Genomic DNA, 23103 nt, shown 5'->3' with positions numbered 1-23103 from the left:
TCACCAGGACTGAAGACTGACAGCACAGGGACTTAAATAGGAGTCACAGTTTCTACACATCCAGGTTTATCTACAAAGAGTAAAGGCATTCTCAGCTGACTTCTCCATAGGAAAGGTAAAAGCCAGAAGACAATGGAACAGCCAGCAGACTGACACAGTAAGTCAGTCTTAAATGCTCTTTATGCCGAAGGAACGTAAACTGAGACAAGGTGCAGGCAGCAAAGAGAAAATGCAGATAACCATGAAAGAACAGTGAGCAACAATGCTATTGAAATTATGACCATCAAATACATACATATGAAAAAAAAATACACACATGTGTATGTACATATGTATTTATGTAATTGGCTATCGTACGAGGTAGTAGCACACAGTTGAGCTGTTAGAACGTCCCATTTGTGCTGAAGGTGGTAAATGCACCAGTATACCAGCCTACAGGAAGTCAAATGTTCACTGTAACCTGCAGGGAAACCATCAAAGAACACAACCAAGTGTAAACTAAAAAAAAAAAAAAACTTCTAGAAGAGATTAAATAAAACAAGCAAACAGAGGTAAAAGGTCTAATAAAATAAAGGCCAGATGGAGGAGAAACAAGAATTAACTAACAGTTTACAACTAATCAAAAGGATCTATCCTCTTTAGAGGATCAATTAGATAAAGGACAGGTCTCCACACCAACAAGCCCCATAGAGACATTAAACATAAGGATGCAAACACAAGAAACAACGACAAACAGCAGTTAACGCAGCTGTGAGCAGCTGTCTCAGACCCAGGCAACACAGAGCACTCTCATATGACTAAGACGCCCTACAGTGAGATACCACAGTCACCAACACACGGCAGTTCTAGAGCTCACTTCTGAATAACTGGACTACTTTCTATCTATGTAGGAGGTTCATCCCAAGTCACCGTTTCCAGGCCATTTATAGCATTTCCCACAACTTTTCTTTTATTAATTCACTTACTTCCAAAGCAACGTAAATACCACAAAGGCAGGGGATTAGTCTGTCTTGATCAAACTTCTTTCTGAATTAAAACTGAGTGCCTGGCACGCAATGGGTTCATAGTGTTTACTGAGAAAATACAACTTCCTAGTAACATATCTGCTAGTCCGGAGTTTCAAATCTTTTTTGTTGTTGTTTTTGTTCGGAGTTTCAAATCTTACATTCTTTTTTTTTTTTTTTCAGTTATGTAATTCTTTACCTTGTCGCTAGTAAATTTTCTCAAGGCAAGATTTTGCATGAAAAGTTTAAACATGAAGTTTAGAAAAATGTCACTGGGAAACTCTAGTTTCCAGACTAAAAAATTTAAAAAAAAAAATCACAAAACATGACATTCTCTAGTAAATATAGATTGAGTCACATAAAAATATAATTACATGAGCTTCTATATTTATTTAAGTTCACAGAAAATCCAAAACTGTGTCTGAAAACTGGTCATCTAGAACCAACTGTTCATTAATAACATAATACTATGTGGTAAGGGTTATGCCTAAGTTAAACAAATCATTAAATCCCTGATATTCTTTCAGTACGCAAAAGGAACTTTTAAAAGTCAAACTTGCAAGCTGTAAGAAGATGTAGAAAGTCATTTAAACTTTAATGTCTAGAACAAGTTTTACAGCACATTTCTAATTTACACACAGAGTAGCGATCACTGAAAGAGCTTAGTGGGCACTGCAGTAAGCAAGGCTTACCTGAGAGTCACCAGATGCCTCCCACAGTAGGCTTGTTACAATGAGCTTGTTACAGATGCCTCCCACAGTAGGCTTGTTACAATGAGCTTGTTACAGGTCCTCAATGTCAGACTGACCACTGCAGTGTACTAACAACTGTAGCAATTAATGTTGTATACATACTTAGCTTTATTTTAAAGTATGTGGCTCTCCAAATGTTAGTACAGGAAGTGTTAAGTTTAAACATAAAAATAAGCCCCCAAGATGGAGACTCAGGACATAAAAACTTTGATCATTATTGCACCTATTTCTACACAAAAATGAAAATTTTACATTATAATCCTCCCAAAAAGTGAACAGGCGGGTTGTAAAATTACAGACTCATTGGCACTGGACACAAAATGTACAGTGATCATGTTTGTCATGAACTGATGCACAGCATTAATGTGCAATGAAATCTGGTGAACTATGATCATGCAAATAAAAATCCTCCATAATAATTTTTTATGTTTTATAAAATGGTCTTAAACTATATTTCCATAAATATTTCCAATGAAGTTTAGTTGATGACAAAAATACAATGCTATCCTTTTATTATTTATGCCATAAGTTTAAAAACATGCTTCTGTACTGTTGAAACTGAAACATCATTGTTTGGAGAGGTGAGCTAATGAAACATTTAAAATTCAAAGTATCATAATCCAGCATTAGCTGTCCTGACAGGCAGAGGCCTCCCATCACCACTGGTGCCAACACTGTTACAAATGAAGAAAGTTAAACACTGAAGGATTAAGACACAATTAAACATCTTTTTAAAAATAAAGTGTTTCATAAACATGAGGAAATATTAAAAAGAAAAATAATCACATCATTTGTGATACATACTAGAAAATAGCACGATGTCATTTCTAAAATAGTCACTTCTTTATAGCATCCCAATTTATTACATCCAATTTTGGAAACATAATTGGTACTATATGAATCTGCTATGTTACTTGATATAATAACTTGGTAACTCAAAATGTCATTTTCTTTTCTATTGTTAACAACTGTGCAAAAACAACCCTGCACCCGTAAATCTAAAGTTAATTCAGGTGAGCGTAAGGTAGCGACCAATACATTCTGGTTCCCGCGCTATGTAAAGGGCACTCCCTTAATAATCCATTTCTAGACTTTGCAGACCTCTAGATTAAACCCAGGCAAATTTCCATCCTTCCTGTTCTGGATGGAGTGGGACTCTCTCAGTGTTTGTGAATGTGCCACCTCAAGTCTCAGCCCAAACTAGATAATCACTGCCACCCAGCACCACCCCCCCAAACAATTTTTTTTTGGCTCCAAAATAAAGTACAATTATAAACTCTTGATGAAAAACTATGTTAAGGGGTCATCTATCATATACTATGGCTAAGTATGAATTTACAGAAAAGCACATCTCATGATCAGCAATTTTTCATAAACATGCAACTTACTATAAAATACAAAACACTTGGCTTTCAAGAACAGATTTATAAAGATACACTGCATCAATAAAATTTTTTGTTTCTGATTAATTTTACATGGCTATGGAGAATGAGAACTTTCCTAACGTGTATATATCAGATTTTATATTATAGTGTAATAATTTGCATTTCTGAACATAATGTTCAAGAAGTAATATCTATACACAATAACATTCTAGACTATTAAAAGCCCATTCAAATTACAGAATTTTATTGATACAGTAGATTAATATAAACTGAAAAAAAGATGATAGAATGGAATAAAGAATTTAGTACATTATTTTATAACACACTCTTTAAAATTAAAATATTTTAAATCTCTTTCTTAAAATTTTTGTTGCCATGAAAGGCCAGAGAATTCTGGGACCAATACTGAGGTGTGAAGTCATCAGATAAGCTCAGGACTATCTCACAATGCGTGCGGTGCCCCGGACAGAGGCATGCTCTAGTGTGCTGGCAGATGCTTAAGCACCTCAGAAGACGACGGTGCCCTGGAGTAAACATAGATGAGCTACAAAGAGGGGCAGGAAGAGACCATTTAACTCCAACAAACAGTGACATTGAGAAAATGACACCAATTGTTGAAAACAAATTTTCACAGTAAAATTGCAGAGAATTCAAATACAAACACTGACAGACTATGTACTGCTTAAGATCCACCCTAGCAAATGCTTTTCAAATGAACAGATCCGGTAAGCAGCTGGGTCCTGTCAGTTTAAAGCCGCAGATAAAAGCTATACAAGCACTTTAGAAGTCAGAAATGGGGGGTGGGATTATTTACACGTGTCTTCCTTAGTCTGTGTCTACACAGCCATCACATAGGACACTTTCACAAGACTCTGGAGTCAGTGTTATCACTGTATGAATGGCTGATACGTGTGACCACAAACCCATGGTCATCCAAAGTCCAACTGTCCACACTTTGGCAGTTCTGGTTTGTGCATCCAAGGCTTTATTTAGCCTCATACTTAGACAAAAAAAAATGTTTTTTTCCCCCCAAAGCTTTCACAATGGAAGTTAATAACGTGTTCATCGTCTCTCTCGTTTGGAGCTTCGCCGTCGTACCTGAAGAGAAAAGTCAACAAATGACCAATGTGAGCACATCCACATTTAGAGTAAGAACCAACCATCTTTTTTTTTTTTTTTTTTTTTTTTTTGGGGGGGGGTGTCGAGACAGGGCTTCTCTGTATAGCCCTGGCTGTCCTGGAACTCACTCTGTAGACCAGGCTGGCCTTGAACTCAGAAATCCACCTGCCTCTGCCTCTATGCTGGGATTGAAGGCGTGTGCCACCACCACCTGGCACCAACCATCATTTTTAAAACAATCTTTATTCTCACACATTTCTGAATTTCTTTTCCTAAAACTGTTCTCCTCTTCTTCCTATCTTCAGATATTAAGGGCTCTATGGTGTCTACATCTGGACAAGCCCATAAGCAGCCTTTTCCAGGCCACAGATTATTTCCACTCTCAGAGCTGTCGTCTTCCTTTGTCCTTTCTGTGGCAGAGGAAACCCTTGACTCTGGGCCTGGGACATTTTAGGACAGAAGTCAGGGAGACCCTGCGGTCAAACATAAGCCATATACGAGCAAGGCCTACAGGAAGCTTAAAACTCTGACTCAGTGTAAGTCAGCAGAAGGGAGGGAAGGAGCAGGGTTTGCCTGAGTGAAGCTGCTCTCCATCCCACGTACGATGCAGTCTTAGGTCCCAAGTACCTTCCTCAAAGTCTGAAGAAACAAAGCAGACCGCCTTTGAGATGAGTTAGTTGAGACTCATCTAAACAAGTCCTGGGGACAGAACCACTCAACACATGAAATAGAATTGGCCCAGAGTCCAACTCTGGAAACCGACCAAAGAACTCAAGTTTCCAAAATGAAAAGAATTGACTGAGCTGATCTAAAATTTTAGCACTTATGCATTAGGAACACAGCTCTTACTTGTGTTAATTTTTCCCTAATAAGTAGGGGTAGGGTGCTGTGGATAGCCTTGGGGCTAATTATATTTGATATCCCCCTTCTCCTGGGAGGGGCTTCAAAGAAGGAATGAGTCAGCACTCAGGTGTTTCTAGTAAACCTGCTTCCCACCTTGATTTGTAAAATAAAGGAGAGCTGATGACTGGGCAGATAAAAGGGAAGGTGGAGCAGAAGGTGGGGAGAGAAGGAGAAAATGGAAGAGGGAGAGGATGCAGAGGAGGAAAAAGAAGAAAAGTGGAGCAGAAGCATATGGCCTAGAGTTCTAAGGGGTCTCACAGATGGGAAAGATGGTAGTGTAGTGGTAGATCTGCCCAATCTAGGCACACAGCGTGTATTCATATTAATTGTGTTTTCATTGGTGGGGCATATTTGGGTTGGAGAGATTTACTGCAACAGTAGGGGATCAGGAGGAGGGGCAACATTTGGGATGTAAATAAATAAATGACGTCTGTGAGAACTAGCAATATCATTTGCTATTTAAAAGAAGGAAGTCTCAGCCAGGCGTGGTGGCGCAAGCCTTTAATTCCAGCACTTGGAAGGCAAAGGCAGGCGGATTTCTGAGTTCGAGGCCACCATGGTCTACAGAGTGAGTTCCAGGACAGTCAGGGCTACACAGAGAAACCCTGTCTCGAAAATCCAAAAAAAAAAAAAAAAGAAGGAAGTCTCTGGAAAGAACCAACTCCTACTTCTGTAAAAGCAGCACCAGTGCCAGCCATACCACGCCAGTGCACACCTCAACCCCAGAGCTGATCTGACTTCAGACGCACTACTACTCAGTGTGGCTTTCAATACAAGTCCACACTTCAAGGACCCAAGTGCCTAGCTTGGCAACACAAAACTGTTTGGACTCCTCAGCATTCAGTGGACAGGTTCTCTAGGCTTTACAATGCCCATCTTTCTCAAATTCAAGCTCTCCTCAAAGTTCTTTCTCCATTATCCTAGCTGGTAAGTAAAATAACATGACAAACTAATCAACAAAGGCATAAATATCCAGAATTACAGACAACAGCAAGTGTTAAATGGAGCTGACTAAATATTTACTGGCTTAATTTTTACACATACATGACACTTCTACAAGGACATACATTTCCCACAGAAATGTCTTCCTCTTCTGCTCCTTCCTGTGTAGTGTCGTCACTGACAGGAGAGCTGACCTGAAGAACATCCATTTCTTCACTTGAATCGTTTTCTTTAGTGGCTACCTGTTTGGAGCGTCCTACACGGCTAAAGCAAAACACACAAAATAAAATGAGAATCCCAATAGTAAGTCCTGTATTAATTCACTGGAAGAAATGTCTTAAATCATTTATGAATTTTTGACATTTTTATTCTGAATTATGTCATGAGATAAGAAATATATTTTCATTTTGACCCATAAGCATTTCTCTTAGAATCTTACAAACTTTCTAGAAAAGGAAAAAAGGTGTCACCAAGACTATCACTATAAAGGATTTCACAACAACCTGAAGCCAGCATCTACCTCACCTTCCCTCTTCATCACAGTCTTCACTATGAGGCTCGAGGCGCGCATGCTCTGAGTAGAGCACAGTGCAGTTCCGTCACACTATCTCAGACCGTGCAAGGAGAAACCTGAACCCAGAACATGAACGTACCCATCCTCCCTGACACTGCTACCACCATTCACTCCTATAGCTTGCCTTTCTCTTTAGAGTGATTCTTTGAAAACAGAACAGATGGTATCACCCCCATATAAACCCCTGCACTGAACCAAGAATAAACTTGTAAATCCCTTCAGATGGTCCTGGCCCACCCGTCTGCTCCTGACAGTTACAATCTAGTAAACCTTTTTGCCTTTTCCAGTTCCTTGGATTTACCAAAATTTTCCCACTTCAGAAACGTCACCCATAGCATTCTCTCCCTCCTCTCTATTTGTTCTGTATTTATATACTGTGTGTGAACACACATGTACCTCAGACAACCTGTGCAAGTCAAAGGACACCCGAGGAAACTGGTTCTTTCCTGCTACCATGTGGGTACTGGGGACTGAACTCAGGCCGTCAGGCTTGGCAGTAAGTGTCCTTACCCAGTGACCCATCTGATCTTAACTCTATTAGTTTCACTGTCACATTCCAAAAAGAAAAAAACCCCAACTTCCTTCCACTATATCATCTTAAAATGCCCAACATAATTTCAGGACACATACCTGAGGTATAGTTTCATATTTGTAAGTTACTACTTACTGACTGTCTGCCCACTGGAGAGCAAGTCTCGTGAGAATCAGAACTATGTCTGTTATGTGCCACCATATGAAACTATATGGATGATAATGTTTTTCAAATATATTATAGTTAGAACACAAAAAGCAGACAAATTATAACATGTTATTATTCCAGCTCTGGAAAAAAACTGTCTTGAAAGTGAAAGACCATCTGACAAGATAAAATAAAAAGTGTACTTCTATACTGAAAAAAATATACTTAGGTTCTGAAGGTTTGTGGAAAGACTGATGAAACCTGAGGGAAAAATCATAACCATTTAAGCCCTCAGGTTTATGGTGCCTAGATATTAAGAAAAAGTTACAAAGTTGAGATATTTAAAATTCTGTTATTTAACTGCTATAAAATCAATGTCAGGCTACTGACTATTACTTAAGAAACAGTGATTTTGCCTGTTGGATTCTAACACAGTTAGGAAGCTATCATAATAATGTACTTACCTGTACTTCTAATGTTATAGAAAAATTATATGGAGGAAGGCATGAAGCACTAGGTGACATTCAGGCAACTTTTCCTATGGAACACACAGGAACAGGAAAAACTCTATAATACCCAAGTATTTAGCTGAGATGTGCTGGAAACTAAATAAAGACAAGTGTAATACCAGGTCTTGGTAGAGTCATTGCCAAAATGGTATAATTATGTTTGATTTTAAAGGTATCCAACAATAATCTCCAAATTTGGTGGTGCCAACTCTTCAGTAACATTTTAAAAGTCAAGTGCTGGGTCCAGCTACACAGTGAGCACGTCTAGGAAGAGCTGACACTTCTGAGTACAGGACATGGTATCCTGGCCCTGCGTTTATGACAGAAGACAGCCCAGCCTGGGGTGTAGCTGACAGTTCTGGCATTCAACTGTGGTTATGACTTTGGACAAACTCAACACTCTCCCTCTCATGAACGCATCTGTGTAAGTATCCAAAAGTACACAAAGATGCAAGTGTCAAAGAGCTGACTGGGGAACGAATGATTAAGAGGAATTGTAGCCTGCAGCAATGAGGAAGCCTGGCTGATGCCTAGTGATACTGGAAATTGGCATGTTTGTATACCATAAGACTATGTAACTATTTGGCATTCATTCATAAAGACTTCTCTAGACCTATAAAAAATGTAGAAATATCAATTGGGCTATTAATTCCCCTAGATAAGTTTATAAAAATGTCTTACCAAATATTTGAATAATATTTGGACAAGATATTTGGAATTTAAATACAGCAATAAATACGCTTATAAACGTATAAAGTTTTCAAAATAGTTTGAAATTGGTTTGAAATTTAGTATTATTTACAACTTACATTTTTTTGGGGGGTTGTGATGGTGATGGCGCTTTTGATGGTCTTCCTCGTCCTTTCTGTGGTGTGGACTGTGTGGATTCAACTGCACTCGTTTCAGGAGATTCCGCTCTGCTTTGGGGAGACCCAAATGTGGATAGCATCAAGTTATGACTCACACTATGGTAAGCACATTTACCACACGGAGTCCCTCAGCACTGCGCACACTCACCTCTGCTGCGCCCTCTTGGATATGCGGTGCTGTTTGCTTCTTGACTTATGCTCCGGGGCGCCAATCTGTCTCTCTTCTTCTTCGTCGTCGTCTACTACAGGAGCAGCAGGTTTCTTCTTGTTTCCTTTCTTGGATGTTTTCATCGTGGGCTCTTCCTTCGATGTCCCCCCACCAAGAGGTTTTGGTGGCCTGCCTCTTTTGCCCTTTTTTGGTGGGCTGTTCTGCTCATCCTCATTTTCCAAGAGCTCCTCTTTGTGCCTCTTCTCCTCAGGCCACTGCTGCTCATCTGAGTCTGAAGCTGTACGGCCTCTTTTCCGGCCTCGCTGACTGCCTTTAGGTTTCTGTTCCTGTACCAACTTAGTCAGGTCATCCATACCTAATTTCTCTTCAGGGTCTGTGACAGGTGCTTTTTTCCGACTTCTAGGCTTCTCCAACTCAGACTGGAGAAAGGAGGATCACAATTTTTAAAATTAAATTTTGAAAAATCAAATTGTTAGGGCTCAGGGTACGGTTCAGTGGCAAAGCCCTTGCCTAGCATGTGCAAGGCCCTGGGTTCAAACTCCAGCATGGCAAACGCACACACATACACACACAAAAACCTGTTAGCACTCTGAACACTGGCAACTCCTAAAAACCTGTGACACACTATTGTCACAAATATGTATCTAAATGTACAGCTCTGAACTATAGTGCAAACACAGCTATTTACTACTTGATTTGATTTGATTTGTAGAATGAAGAAGGCCTCATGATGCTGCCCAGGCTGGCATCAAGCTTCCCTCCCACAGTAACAGTTCAGAGTAGCTGGGATGACAAACACGGGCCACTTAAGCAGGCTACTCACTACAATTTGATTTTAAAAGTTCCTTGGAATAAGAGTGGAATTTAATTTATAAAACAAACAAAACCCCCTATTTTTATTAGTTCTCTGAGATCGTGACACAATGTACTTTGATCACACTCACCACCCCCAGCTCCTCTAAGATCCACTCCTATTCCCCTATCTGTTCAACTTCTTGCACACACCTCCTTAAATCAAATAACCCAGACTCTAGTTTGCGCTACCTATATACTCTCAGGTATGGGGCCATCCACTGGCGAACAACTGATAAGTCTTCATTATTAAACTTAGGATAGAGAGCTTTGAAGGGAACCCTCTCACATTGGTACGTTACTATATGCTGTCTCTCAGTGAAGGTGAGCCCCTCACACTCAGTGCCAGGTACAGGTGACACTCAAGCACCCATTCCCAGTGTCTATTCATCTGGATCTAATTAGACCACAGAGTAGCAATGTGCTGTACATGTTTGTGACATCATCATAAAGAATTAGTTTTATTTTCTAAATGGAGATTATGAGATACAAAACTTTCAACACATTCATCCGACACTAAAAATCCAGAAACATCTCTCAATTGGAGATGGCCTTTTCCAGATTTAAAACAAAACAGAATAAAAAGCAAACAGGGGGGGAAAAAGCAAACAAGGAAAAAAACAGTGTTTTCAATTTTAAAATAAAATCTTACTTTATATTCAGAGACTGTGTATATAAATGAACAAATGGAGATTATCCAGACACCCAAGAATGAGAATGTGTATGAATATCTAAGAAGTAAACTTAATTTCCAAAGTCTGTGCAGTTTTATATCCTTAAAAATTTCAACAGAAAGCAGGGCTGGAAAGACAACTTTGTGGTTAAGACGTTCCCAGAGAACCAGGGTTCAATTCCCAGCACCCACTTGGTGGCTCACAATCATCTGTGACTCCAGTTCCAGGGGGATCCAATGCCCTATTCCAGTCTCTGTGGGCACTAGATATACGTAATGGATATACACGTAAAACACCCATATGCAACAGGTATCTACATATCTGTCTGTCTGTCTGTCTATCTATCTATCTATCTATGTAGATACATTTTATTTAAAAAAAAAAAAAACAACAAAAAACTAACTTGTGGGTTGGTGAAATAACTGAGTTGGGAAAGTACACACTACAATGCACACTGCATAAAATCAGGCATGGTAAGGCTCAGCAATGATGCCAACGTGCACAGGGGAAGCATCGGAGGCTGACTGAGACTTGAGACTGATTCAAAAATAAAAGTAAAATTGGAGGGAGGGAGGGAGGGAGGGAGGGCGGGAGGGAGGCAATGGCACTTTCTATCTGTGAACAACTGTGTTCTTGGCATTATTTCTTTTGTCTAGGTCATTTTCTGAGAAACCTACTCTTTTAAATATATTCAACCTTTATTATCGTTTTTGGTATGGTCTAAATTTGTGCCCTTCATGTGTTGAAGCCCTCATATCCCAAGGTGGTGCTATTTGGAGATAAGGCCTTTGGGGGATAATGTGGTAGAGGTGAGTCACGAAGGAGGAGTCCTCAGGGCAGAGGTCCTGTTTCTCTTCTTTTTCTTCTTTCAGAAACTTAATTTGCTAAGATTATAGACTCGTTTCTCACCCTAAGAAAGAGTCTCTGGGGATTGCAGGAGCCATATACTACCTCACTGCCCACAGCTAAACAGTCCTTTGTCTTGTTTACTGATTCTAGTTATACTGTCCTGTTTTAATGTCTATTTATCTTTCCACATTGGAACAAATAAAATAAAATAAAATAAAATAAAATAAAAATCACTAAAATTTGACTACATGTTTATTCGGAAGAAAACTATCACCAGTTCAACCTTTTCTTTCTCACAGAAGAAGCTCTTGGTTTTAAGATTTCCTACACAAGTGCTCTCTGCTACTTCCTTGGATTCTGTGAAGACTGTGTACCCAGCTTGTCTCTCAGAATCACAGAGATTACTGTCAAAAACAGAGTCCACCAGATGTAGCCAAATCACCAGAGAGACAAGCTATACGCATGAGCACATGCCCTACACAGACGCCACAGTATCATTGTCCTTCTTTCCCTCTTTGGTCCTGAAGATCAAACTTGGATAAGCAAACTACACCCCTAGGCTTTATTTGTTTGGGCTTGTTGTTGTTGTTGAGTTTTTTCTTGACAACAGCCTCCCTGTGTATAGCATTCAGGCTAGCCTTGAACTTACTATAAAGCAAGCCTATCCTCAAACTTATAACACCCCTTTCATTTGTGCTACAAAAAGAACATCATGAACTTGTCAATTATTCCAACTTTAAGTATGATTATAACAATAAAGGATTTTCTTAAGTAGAACTAAAAAATATAAATATTTTTACTATCTTAAAGATTCTCTTCAAAAAACCTAGCAATAGAACTCCTTTCTATTCTTGATCCTACATTTTTTTGTTATCAATTTTTTCTTTTTCTTTTTTTTTTAAAGATTTATTCATTATTATACATAAGTACATTGTAGCTGTCTTCAAATGCACCAGATCTCATTACAGGTGGTTTTGAGCCACCATGTGGTTGCTGGGATTTGAACTCGGGACCCTCAGAAGAGCAGTCAGTGCTGTTACTTGCTGAGCCATCTCGCCAGCCCCTATCAATTTTTTTCTAAGATTTATTTATTATTATATCTAAGTACACTGTAGCTGTCTTCAGACACACCAGAAGAGGGTCGCATTACAGATGGTTGTGAGCCACCATGTAGTTGCTGGGATTTGAACTCAGGACCTACAGAAAAGTAGTCAGTGCTGTTAACCACTGAGCCATTTCTCCAGCCCTAGTTATCAATTTTTAATGCTTCTTGTGTAAATCCTTTTCAAGAGTGCATGAGTGTTTTGTTTGCATGTGCGATCTGTGTACCACACGTCTTGGTGCCTGTGGAGGTCAGAAGGGGACTTTGGATGCCCAGGTATGGGGTTAAAGACAGTGCTGAGAATCAAACCTGGATCCTCTGAAAAACCACCAAGTGCTGTTAACTGCTGAGCCGTCTCTCCAGCCCACTGGGGAAAACTTCTGACCAGCAAGTTGACTAATGCGGAGTCAGTAAAAATGTTAATAATAAAATGGAAAGAACTGGGCTAGCTAGATAAACTGAAGAAACTTGAAAATAACTGAAATATGCCAGTGGGAGACAAAAAGGACGAATAAGATTCCAAAGAAAGCAATGGTAATTATTTTATTGAAATTTCTCATCTCTTTTTCTCAGAGTCAACCATATTTACTTTATGGTAGCTATTGCTCAAAGCATGAATCACTGTAACAATGAGACAGCATCAACAATTTACTTGGGCTAACATTTATTCAGTTAATGAATAATAATTCAATATTATTAGGCTGGTAAGCCTAAACTATCCAGTTTACAGACAAGAAAACAGATTCAGAAAGCCCTGTCAGTCACTCAAAAGAAACGTTTAGAGCTCAACCGGGGAGTCCAAACAGGCCCAGTTACCAAATCCACAGGGCTGTACTGGAATATGAAATCTGTATCTCAGTGCATCTTCACCAGATTTGTCTTCAAGTAACATTTACAAATGATAGCTATCACAGAAGCTATTTCTGTTAATATTAAAAACTTAAAAGGGCCTTTCTAACAGGAGGAGGGACACGTTGGGGCCCGCTTTCCATTCTCTCTTCCTAAGGCCATGTCTAAAAAACTGTTAAAGGAGGAAAAGGGAAGGCAAACAACTCTGAGTGTGGAGCTGAGTGTGACTCTGAAGAGAAAGAGTTACGGTTATTTACCTGAAGACAAGAATCACCTAAACTTAAAATAAACTGCAACATTGAGTTTAAAACTAAAGCCAAAGAATATGAACAACATGACAGATTTAATAGCAACTATAATAACTAGGCTAAAGAGCAAAAATGACTACAACTATTACAATTAGGAGCACCATCACACAGTCAACCAAGCATCTCACCCTTACAAGATCAGAGTCTTCTCTCTTGTCACTTTTTTTTCCTGGCAAAGGTGAAGACATTGTATAATCTTCATTTTCACTGTGATCCATTTCGGAGCTATCAAGCCTTTGAATAGAGACATATGTAGTTATTTCTACAATCAGATAACCTTAAAAGTCTTTTTTTGATTGTTTCATTGTATAGCTTTATAACTTCATAAGCAGACTTCATTCATTTTAAAGGTAATTTTTCTCTATCATATCTTGCATCAAATCAGTAAGCAATGTACCTCATTTAATAAATTAAGGAAATAAATAATACAATCATTTTACCATATGATGTTTTGAAAACCAGGCTTCATTTTGAAGCAGAACATGGAAATTAAACCCTGTTGTTAGTGTGTCCGGCTCCATGTCCGGCTCCATGCACCGTGTGCCCTACCATGTCCATTCTTGCTCCCATTTCATCTTTACTTCCTCTGCAGCAGTAACATGCAGTCAGTACATTATCTCCTCCTCCTCCTCCTCCTCCCCCTCCTCCCCCCAACTCCTCTCCCTTCTCCTTCTTCCTCTTCCTCCTCCTCTTCTTCTCGTGTATGTGGGTACATTGTCACTGTCTTCAGACACACCAGAAGAGGGCATCGGATCCCATCACTGATGGTCATGAGCCACCATGTGGTTGCTGGGAGTTGAACTCAGAACCTCTAGAGGAGCAGTCAGTGTTCCTAACCTGAGCCATCTCTCCAGCCCCATCAGTACATTTCTTATTTGACTTCTTCCTCCTTTTACCACACAAACACTGATTTTTTTTTTTGGCAGTTTTGCTTAGTAAGCAAGCCTGGGGGGGGGGGGGGGGCTTGGGACAGCAGCTGAGAGCAGGCTCGCAGCAGGCTTGTTGAATGAGATCACAGCACATGCTCTCATGCTCTTAGGAAGCCCCAGTCTTCTGCAGCATCCTTGCCTACTCATTTTTCAAGCTTTTCAGTGGATATGATGACTCACATCTTCAATCTCAGAACTCAGGAGACAGAGGCAAGGGGATTTCTGTGACCTCAAGATCAGTCTGGTCTAAAATCTCAAGTTCTAGCCAACAAGAGGATACATTTTTCAAGTTAAAAAAAAAAAAAAATCCTTGTTAAAACTACTTTGAAAACCAAGTTTATACTACATATACTAAAAAGAAATTCAAACAATGTCAAACACTATAAAATACATATGTATATTAAGTTATTATGAACACTGTTAAGATGCTGTATGCTTTTCCAAAAGGTTTCTACTGGGTGCAACCCACTATGACCTAGAAAGCTATTCCCAAATAAAGGCCCTGCAGCACTGCACTCTACACAATTAGTCTCACTTGTTCACTCCCATGGGAGTAAAGATCTCAAAAATGACACAAAAAGAAAAATAACCCCTCATGTTTCATTTACTGTCTGCGCACGCATTCACTCAAGCACTGAAACACATTGGACATCCGAAAAAAGTTGGTTTCCCCTTCTATTGTATTAGTCCTAGGATCAGCTTTGGCAGCAGGTGATACAGTGAGGCAGCTCTCTGGCCCCTCAACTGCCTATGTATGAGTGCTTTGTTTGCATGTATGTTTATGCACCACATGCATGCAATGCCTGCAGAGGCCAGAAAGGGGCGTCAGAAACCCCGAAGCCGTGTTTTAGATGGTGGTGAGCTCCTGAGAACCAAACCTGGGTCCTTTGGAAGAATGGCCAGTGCTCTTAACTACTGAGGCATCTCTCCAGTCCCTGATCTCGTTCTATTTCATGGCTTAGGTATTCCAAGGTATGAATGAGCCGTGAGAGAACAACTAACTGTGTAACTGGTCAACCATGAGTGTGTGCTAGCAGCGATTATTCCAGTAAGCTTGTATATGGAATGCCAGGTGTAATTTGTCAGTAACTACCAATTCATCTCTATTCACTGCCATCAAATATTTATGTTTGTATTATTTTAGATCTCACAGCCTTGTTGAAATCACATATAAAACATGACATCTCATGTGTGTGAACTTGCCTCCCCTTGATTCTTCCAGGAGAGCTTGGATTGGAGCTGCTGCTTGCATTGCTCACAGTCTCCATTCTCGATGATTTGGTCTGAGACTGTTTGCCTGCTGATGAAAGTGGCTTATTAACTGCTCCGAGGACATTGGCTGTTTTAGGCTGAAAAGAGAAATACATGACTCTTCCTCTTCAGTTAACATTAAAAGAATCATATCAAGAGCTTTAAGCAACAACTTCAATGTGTCACAAACAAATCACAAAAGTTTATCTCGCCCTAAGCAAAATAAAGACAATAAATTGGGTATCACTGCCTACATTAAAAAACGTGTTGACAGTGCACGCCTATGGTTCCAGTACTGAGGAAGCCGAGGTAAGAGGACTGCAAATGCAAAGTGAGCCTGAGCTACCTAGCAAGGGAGCTTCAGAACAAACAGCAAGCCCTGAGAGAAACAGAGCAACTGAGTTTTTGCTACTGAGAGGAAAAGATTTTCACAGATTAAGACAATAAATGAAATAGAGACCAGTCATGAAAACAGAGCCTTGCTATGGAAGGGTGTAAGACATCTTTTTAAAGATTTTTATCTAGATTGGTATAAAGAGTCTAAAGTATAAAGGTCTTTCTAGTTTTGCTATAAGCACATCTTAGCTGGCATCTATATAGTAAGCACAATTAATTTTTAAACCTACAAATGGAAAACAGCTAATTATATATTTCCTACCTTGAGACATAAAAATTCTTAAAGAAGTAAAGTAACATAATTAGGTCAATAATCACACTAAAATTAACTACCACATAAGTACTAAAACAATTCTCAAAACATACTTTTCCAGGGGTGAAAAATGATTTCATTTCTGGAGGCAGGTAATTTTTGGTGTTACTAAAATTCTGTAAGCAAAGAGAAAAAGCAATCAGTGGGCTCTAGAATAGCTCCTGTGAGAAACAAAAGCCAACCGAGTACACAAGAGCTTTTACTATTAAGTTCATATTTAGTTAAGCTAATTAGTTCAAACAAGAAATTTCAGGCAGTGGTTCTAACAGAGCAACCTCACAGCAATCCCAGTGTCAACGTGCCAGACAATAGATTCCTGCACAGCACTCAAGACATGAAGCCACATAGACCCCTGCTATGCTGCTCATATCAAAGAGTTGTGTAAAAAAGAGACAAGCCCTTCAGTAACTTGAGGTCACTTTAAATCTAGATATGCTGCCAAGATCCTAACTGGTATACTGCTTTCAACACAAAGATGACAACGGAGCTTCCTAAGCTCTGAAATTCAGTAAGCTTAGAGAAGAGTCTCTGTGAGGGCCTAAGTGACATCGTCTTGGGGTGTGGTTATGACTATCCTTGTATTGCTCCCAGAGCCTTGGGCCTACCCCAGTGTCTATACTCTGTGTGTTTTTTCACACCATCCAATCAAGGGTTTGCAGCTTCAGACACTATATTATCAGTATTCCGACTCTTATTTTGAATCAAAGACTATTAACTCAAAATATTCTGGTAAACTTTTGCCTGTGCTGTTAGCATAGCTTTAGACTTTGAAACTACCTCTGGATCTTCCTATCTTCAGCATCTAACCCTTCAGTATCTAACCCTTCCCATCTCCAGCATCTAACCCTTCAGTATCTAACCCTTCCCATCTCCAGCATCTAACCCTTCAGTATCTAACCCTCCAGTATCTATCCCATCTTCAGTATCTAACCCTTCCCATCTTCAGCATCTAACCCTTCAGTATCTAACCCTTCAGTATCTATCCCATCTTCAGTATCTAACCCTACCGAGCTGCCACTCTGGTCCACATGTGGTCACAGTCACATCTCTGAGCCTAAAACCTCTTCCTGCTATCCAGCAGCTCTTACTACTGACTGTTCTTGTCTTCCCACAGCCCAGTGGCGAGCACACACTCCATGTCAACTCCCACCAACAGATGCTAAAGTAATGACCTTGTCAGGCTGGGTGAAAAACCGAGCTGGCAGCACGGGGTCCTTAGGAGACTCCAGGCTGTACGTGGTGCTCTTGGACATGATGATGTTCATGGCAACATCACACACGGTGTACAATTTCTGCAATGGTATTTTTTTAGTTAGTTATTAAGACTGGCATCTTAGACTCAGGTGTAATTCTAGAACATATATTTAGACTAACAATAAACTAATGAAAGAAAACTTGTAGATAAATATTGTGGCTTATATGAGTACAAGATCAGTAAGATTCAGTATTAGAATTACCAGTAAGTTAACACGAGTTTTGGTATAATAATTCTGCACTAGCAATCCCAGTTATCTCTAATAGAAAAAATAATGTTTATAAACATTAAAGTATATTCTATACTTAAAATATTTAAACCAGCATGACATCAAAATTACTTATCATAAATTACATACTTCATTCATTTTTGTATCATCTGGTCCTTGAGCATCTTTTGTCTGTTTAATATTTTCTACCATTTTTCTGATAAATGCATGGCTGTTGTTTTCATTTTTAGCCATTAATATCTCCAGAACAAACCAAAGGCATCTAAGAACACAAGAACAAAGAAGATACCAAGAAAAATCGTTTGTTAACACTGAGACCATAATACTAATATAATGAACCTAGATTATAATTCCAGAAGAGGAAAAAAATGTAATAGAAGCAGCTACAAATCAAAATGAAACTGCAGGGAAAAGGCAATGTCACACATACACACTACAACAGCTCAACAACGCAGAGGAAAGCTCAGACTCTCAGCAAACTTCTGCATGAGGAGGTTAAAGAAACACAAGACGGAAGGAACAAAACAATTTTAACTTCATGCTATGACAGTAAAGAAAGACTGGCCATAATACAAGGAGGTGACTTAAGTCCTGAGAGGGCATCTTCTAAGGAACACAGCGCCTGAACCAACAGTTAGCAACAGTTGACAAAGGAGAAAGAAAAGTATGGCGGACACCCATACACACTGTCTCCGCTTACTGAGGAAAATAGCCTCTCTCCTGTAAGAAAGGAATGGAATTACAGTTGATACAAAAAGGGAAAAAATAACAGGAAAAAGAAATATGAAACAAGATAATATTCTAGAAGAAAATGCAATGGCTCAGGTTGTGCTCCATAAAATGAAAAAAACCTCAGGGCAATCAAGAAAGGCAAAACTCTCAAGTATATGTTCCCAGATAAAGAAAAGCAGCCAGAGTTTTTCATTACTGATAACCACTCTAACATAGAATGTATTTTTAGAGACAGTATTTTAATAATAGGTATTTTAACAAATAAAAGAGATAGATACTGGATTTCCCCTTACCACAGTAAGCTAATGGTGAGTTAAGTTTTTATTTTCCTGTAAGATTTCCATGAAGCAAGAAACCGCCATACACATCTTTTACTAGTATATCAACACTATACAAAATTAACTGACTCAAAATCATAGTAGTTACCTTTTAAAACAACAAATGTAGGACCTGAGCCTCAAGTTCATTCTAGGAATTATGCTGGTCTCAAATTATCTCTCAGTATCATGACATCCCCTATTCTGTTTCTACACAGACAATAACTCTTAATTGGAGAACAGCAATGAGTTATAAGTAAGACTACTTCCCTGGCTGTGGGTGTGGCCCGTTAGGATGCAATTCTTCTTTCATTTTACAAAGACAGTCATTGCAAAGAAACATGCGCTTACTATCTGGGTGAGGATATTACCAAGTCACCTCACATGAAAACCTACAATTTTAGTGGTAAATAAAAGACAGTTTGAGTGGATTACTTCAGTAGAAAAGTAATGCCACAGGTGCAGAGAAACAGAACTAAAGGTTAATAGTTTAAGTCACATTTTGGAAACTGGGTAAGAAATGCAATGTACAGAGATGAAAGACAGACGGACGAGAGGCAAAAAAAGAACTGTAGCAAAATGAAACACACAACAACTATAATTAAAACTAAAATTAGTATCTCATTATCAGCAGTAAGGAAGTAAAAACATTTTCAGAAAATAGGAAAATGGGATGAAAAAGTCTTACTCTTTCACATCTTTAAGTTGTTCAATATCCTGTACTTTGACATAATCTGGGTCATGTGCCAAAAGGTGAATTGTGTATGGAACAACATACTCTGGTAGAAGAGACAATAATTTTTCTGAAAAACAAAAAACAAGACAAAACAAAAAAAAAGACAAAAAGCAAACAAAAACATCCAGGTTAGAAAGATCAAATCACAAGCTCTTTTGTACTTTTCCTACATCCCAGTGACTTACCACCACATGGCTGAAGCACACACACAAATGTCCTACGCTGAGAGACCTGGTAAGCAGTTTAAAGTTTGCACACTAGGTGCTCATCAGTAAGGGCAAATATGTAGTTTGCAAATGCACATGGAACGAGTGATCCACACATACTATTCAAGACTGCGAAGTAAGATCTATTCTTCCCTGTGCTGTAAGGACTTTGTGTTGATGTTCTCTGACAACTCTCTAGAGTGTGCATATGAACAGAAGTCACGGTCAAAAGAACAGAGCTCCTCCGACACTGTAAATAACAAGTAACTTTTCAGTTTAAATCCAAGTATTTTTACTCTGTTGACCAGAATAGCAAACTGTACAGCAGAGGTCAGAAAGGCATGCAAACTGTATTTGGGAAACAGTGTATAAAAAGACTCAGATCTGGTCTCCTATTTCCATTTTAGTCAGATGTTCAACCAGGTGCATAATGTATGCCAATAAGCACCAGCCTGTCTTTGAAGAGTTTCTGTGTAAACAGTTATGAAGGAGCAAGCATGAGAGGAAAAAAAACCCAGCAATTTCAAATTAGAGTGATATGTAAGTTAAATTATGTCAAATGCTTATAGAGTGCTTAGTACTCTGTATCTATGAACTATAAAAACATGTGACCATGTAAGGCATCCACTAAAGTATAAAGAGATGGACGGACACTATGGAGAAAGTACCTAAAGTAAAAAGAGCTAGTATTACTGATGATTTCTCTGGGCCATCAGTATGTGTCAGGTGCTTTGTACACATCATTTTCCAATTGATGCAGCAACCACAAGAAGTGAGTATAATTATAGCAATTTTACAAACAAGGAAGCTGAGGCGTAGATTACGTAACTTGACCAAACACAGCAGTCAACTGCAGAGGTAGGATGTAACTGCACAGCAGTCAACTGCAGAGGTAGGATGTGACTGCACATTAGTCAATTGCAGAGGTAGGATGTAACTGCACAGCAGTCAACTGCAGAGGTAGGATGTAACTGCACATCAGTCAATTGCAGAGGTAGGATGTGACTGCACAGCAGTCAACTGCAGAGGTAGGATGTGACTGCAGAGCAGTCAACTGCAGAGGTAGGGTGTGACTGCACAGCCTTCACCTTTTCCAAGGAGAGGAAAAAGGGAAAGAGGATCCCAGTGGCCAAGTGACGTGAAACGTGTATCTTACATGACTCAATATGGTACACTGTATTTCCCCGCTCAGTCTAGTAGAGAAAGTAATTGGCAGAGCTTAGAACAAAGTGGGAATAGGCAAGCTGTGCAAAACTTCAAGTAACCCTGCACACAAACCACAAGTATGTATTCGGGGGAGAATTTAAACAAGAGCTGAGCATAAAACACGAATAGCCATGGGGTGTTTCAATGTCACTTGTGAGCACTTGAGAATCTGCAGTTATTTCAACCAAGATGGAAGGAAGGCACAGCCTGGTCTGTTCCAGAAGGGCAGCACACAGTGGTGTGGTACAGTGGGAGCAGGAAGCGGGGAACAGGAGCAAGGCATTACAACACAGTGGGAATTAAAGAGTATCTGTGATAATCCAACTCAACAACAGCTAGGAGCAGCAGATAGCCATGCCATCTGGAAGAAGGTCTATTGGGATTTGGTGCTGAAGAGAGGGAAACGTGCACAAAGAATGATTCTGATCCAACTTGGATGACTGGGTAGGTGATAGACACAGAAGTGAAGCAGCAGACCAACTGTCTTGGGAGGCAGAGGGAGCGAGGGAAAGCAGCATCTACAACCAACAAGAATGTTAGCTACACTTAAGAACAAAGACCCATGGCAGTGCGGACATAATACAAATAAATAAGCAAGTCTGGTTTCCAGACATTTCCTCAAATGTCAGATTTTCGCTGTTCATTTAGCCATTTACAAAAGACAATGAAACTCGAATACTCATGCCTTTATTTATTTTTTAAATACAGGAAGTGAAAGGCAGCTATTGAAAGATGCTGACTTTTTAAAGAAGTGTACGCAGTAATAAATGACAGTAGTATGTTTCACTTTGCAAGGCTGCAGCTGACAGGAGCTATGATGCACTTTGCACCAAGCACATACTCACCACTAACAGCGGCATGCTGCTTCAGGTACTCCCTCCTCACAGTGATATTCTTCACCAGGCACTGCCTAGCATGAGCTCTCCTCTCTTTCACAGGGTCTTTGGCACAAAGAGCACAGATGGCCATGTACTCAAGGGGAAGCCGTAAGCGGGAAAGGCCTTTGTGAAGTTTCTGAGCGAACACCTGCCTGACTTGATAGCACTCATCCTGTAAAGATAAAATTATTCCAGGTATTATTTACCCACAAGGCAGTAAGAAGGTATACCTTCAGGTATGACCAAGTTGATCTACAACCCCTGAATCAGTTTTTAGAACAGAGGCTGGGACTCTACCTCAAGGTGGGAGTATTGAACTGGACCCAGTAATTACCAGTTATGTGTGTTAGACAATATTAAAGATGCTGTTAAAACAGATGAAACTAGTATACTGCTCCCTACTCTTAAAACAGATCAAACTGTACATTGCTCCCAATCTGAGTATGATTAAAATAATACTAATAAAGCAAGGGGCTGGGCCAAAGTGTTGGGGTGATCCCCAGAACTTCCAAACAGAATAGAATACAGTAGAAATATCACATTGGTAGCTTTTCATTTAGTAGAAGAATTTTCTTTAAAACCTGTCCAATACACAGGCTGGACCGAGGCTCCAGGCATCCATGCAACAGAGGGCTGCTTTGTCCTGCCTCAGTATGAAAGGATACACCTAATCCTCCAGAGACTTGATGCAGCAGGGTTGGGGTGGGGGAGGTACAAAAGGGGGGACCCTCTCAGAGGAGAAGGGAAGGGGGATGAGGGGGGACTCTGTGAGGGGGAAAGCATTTAGGATGTAAATAAGTAAAAAGCAGCATGCCACCTGTGTCCTGACCGAGCCTAAGCTCTGAGCATGCTGCAGGCCTTTAATGCTGTCTGCCTGATTCATATGCTGGTTCCTCAAAGACAAGAACAATGTCTTTATGTAACCTCATATCTAAGACTAGCACCATAACTGGTACACAATGGACCAGATTTTTTTCTAAGCTAAAGGAAACATCTCCAACCTATCTCCCTGGCATACAACCATCTTCACGATTACTCTATACCCTCTCAACTTGTGTGATCTCTTCTGACTGCAACTTCAAGTACATCATTTCTTCTATCTGTAACAACTGGTGG

General features: G+C 39.6%; 1 protein-coding gene across 4 annotated transcripts in view; it reads right to left on the bottom strand.

Moving 5' to 3' along the window:
* Positions 1–1369: 1369 nt before the first annotated feature.
* Positions 1370–23103, bottom strand: part of Pds5b (PDS5 cohesin associated factor B) — a 128195-nt gene continuing 106461 nt past the window's right edge. The window contains exons 25-35 of one of the 4 annotated variants that reach the window (XM_029533530.1): positions 21955–22159; positions 19650–19764; positions 18042–18174; positions 17601–17720; positions 16482–16544; positions 15672–15817; positions 13674–13773; positions 8885–9324; positions 8677–8784; positions 6231–6369; positions 1370–4239 (exon numbers count right to left, since the gene is read on the bottom strand). In XM_029533530.1, coding sequence (XP_029389390.1) covers positions 4204–4239; positions 6231–6369; positions 8677–8784; positions 8885–9324; positions 13674–13773; positions 15672–15817; positions 16482–16544; positions 17601–17720; positions 18042–18174; positions 19650–19764; positions 21955–22159 — 1605 coding nt within the window. In that variant the 3' untranslated portion in view covers positions 1370–4203. Of the gene's footprint in view, positions 4240–6230; positions 6370–8676; positions 8788–8884; positions 9325–13667; positions 13774–15671; positions 15818–16481; positions 16545–17600; positions 17721–18041; positions 18175–19649; positions 19765–21954; positions 22160–23103 lie in introns of all 4 variants that reach the window. The other 3 variants (XM_029533527.1, XM_029533528.1, XM_029533529.1) reach the window with 3 other exon arrangements.

The sequence above is a fragment of the Mus pahari genome, chromosome 23, assembly GCF_900095145.1.
Source record: "Mus pahari chromosome 23, PAHARI_EIJ_v1.1, whole genome shotgun sequence".
Classification (NCBI taxonomy): domain Eukaryota; kingdom Metazoa; phylum Chordata; class Mammalia; order Rodentia; family Muridae; genus Mus; species Mus pahari.
Note: the sequence above shows the minus strand (reverse complement) of the source record. Positions and strands in the feature narration are given on the sequence as shown.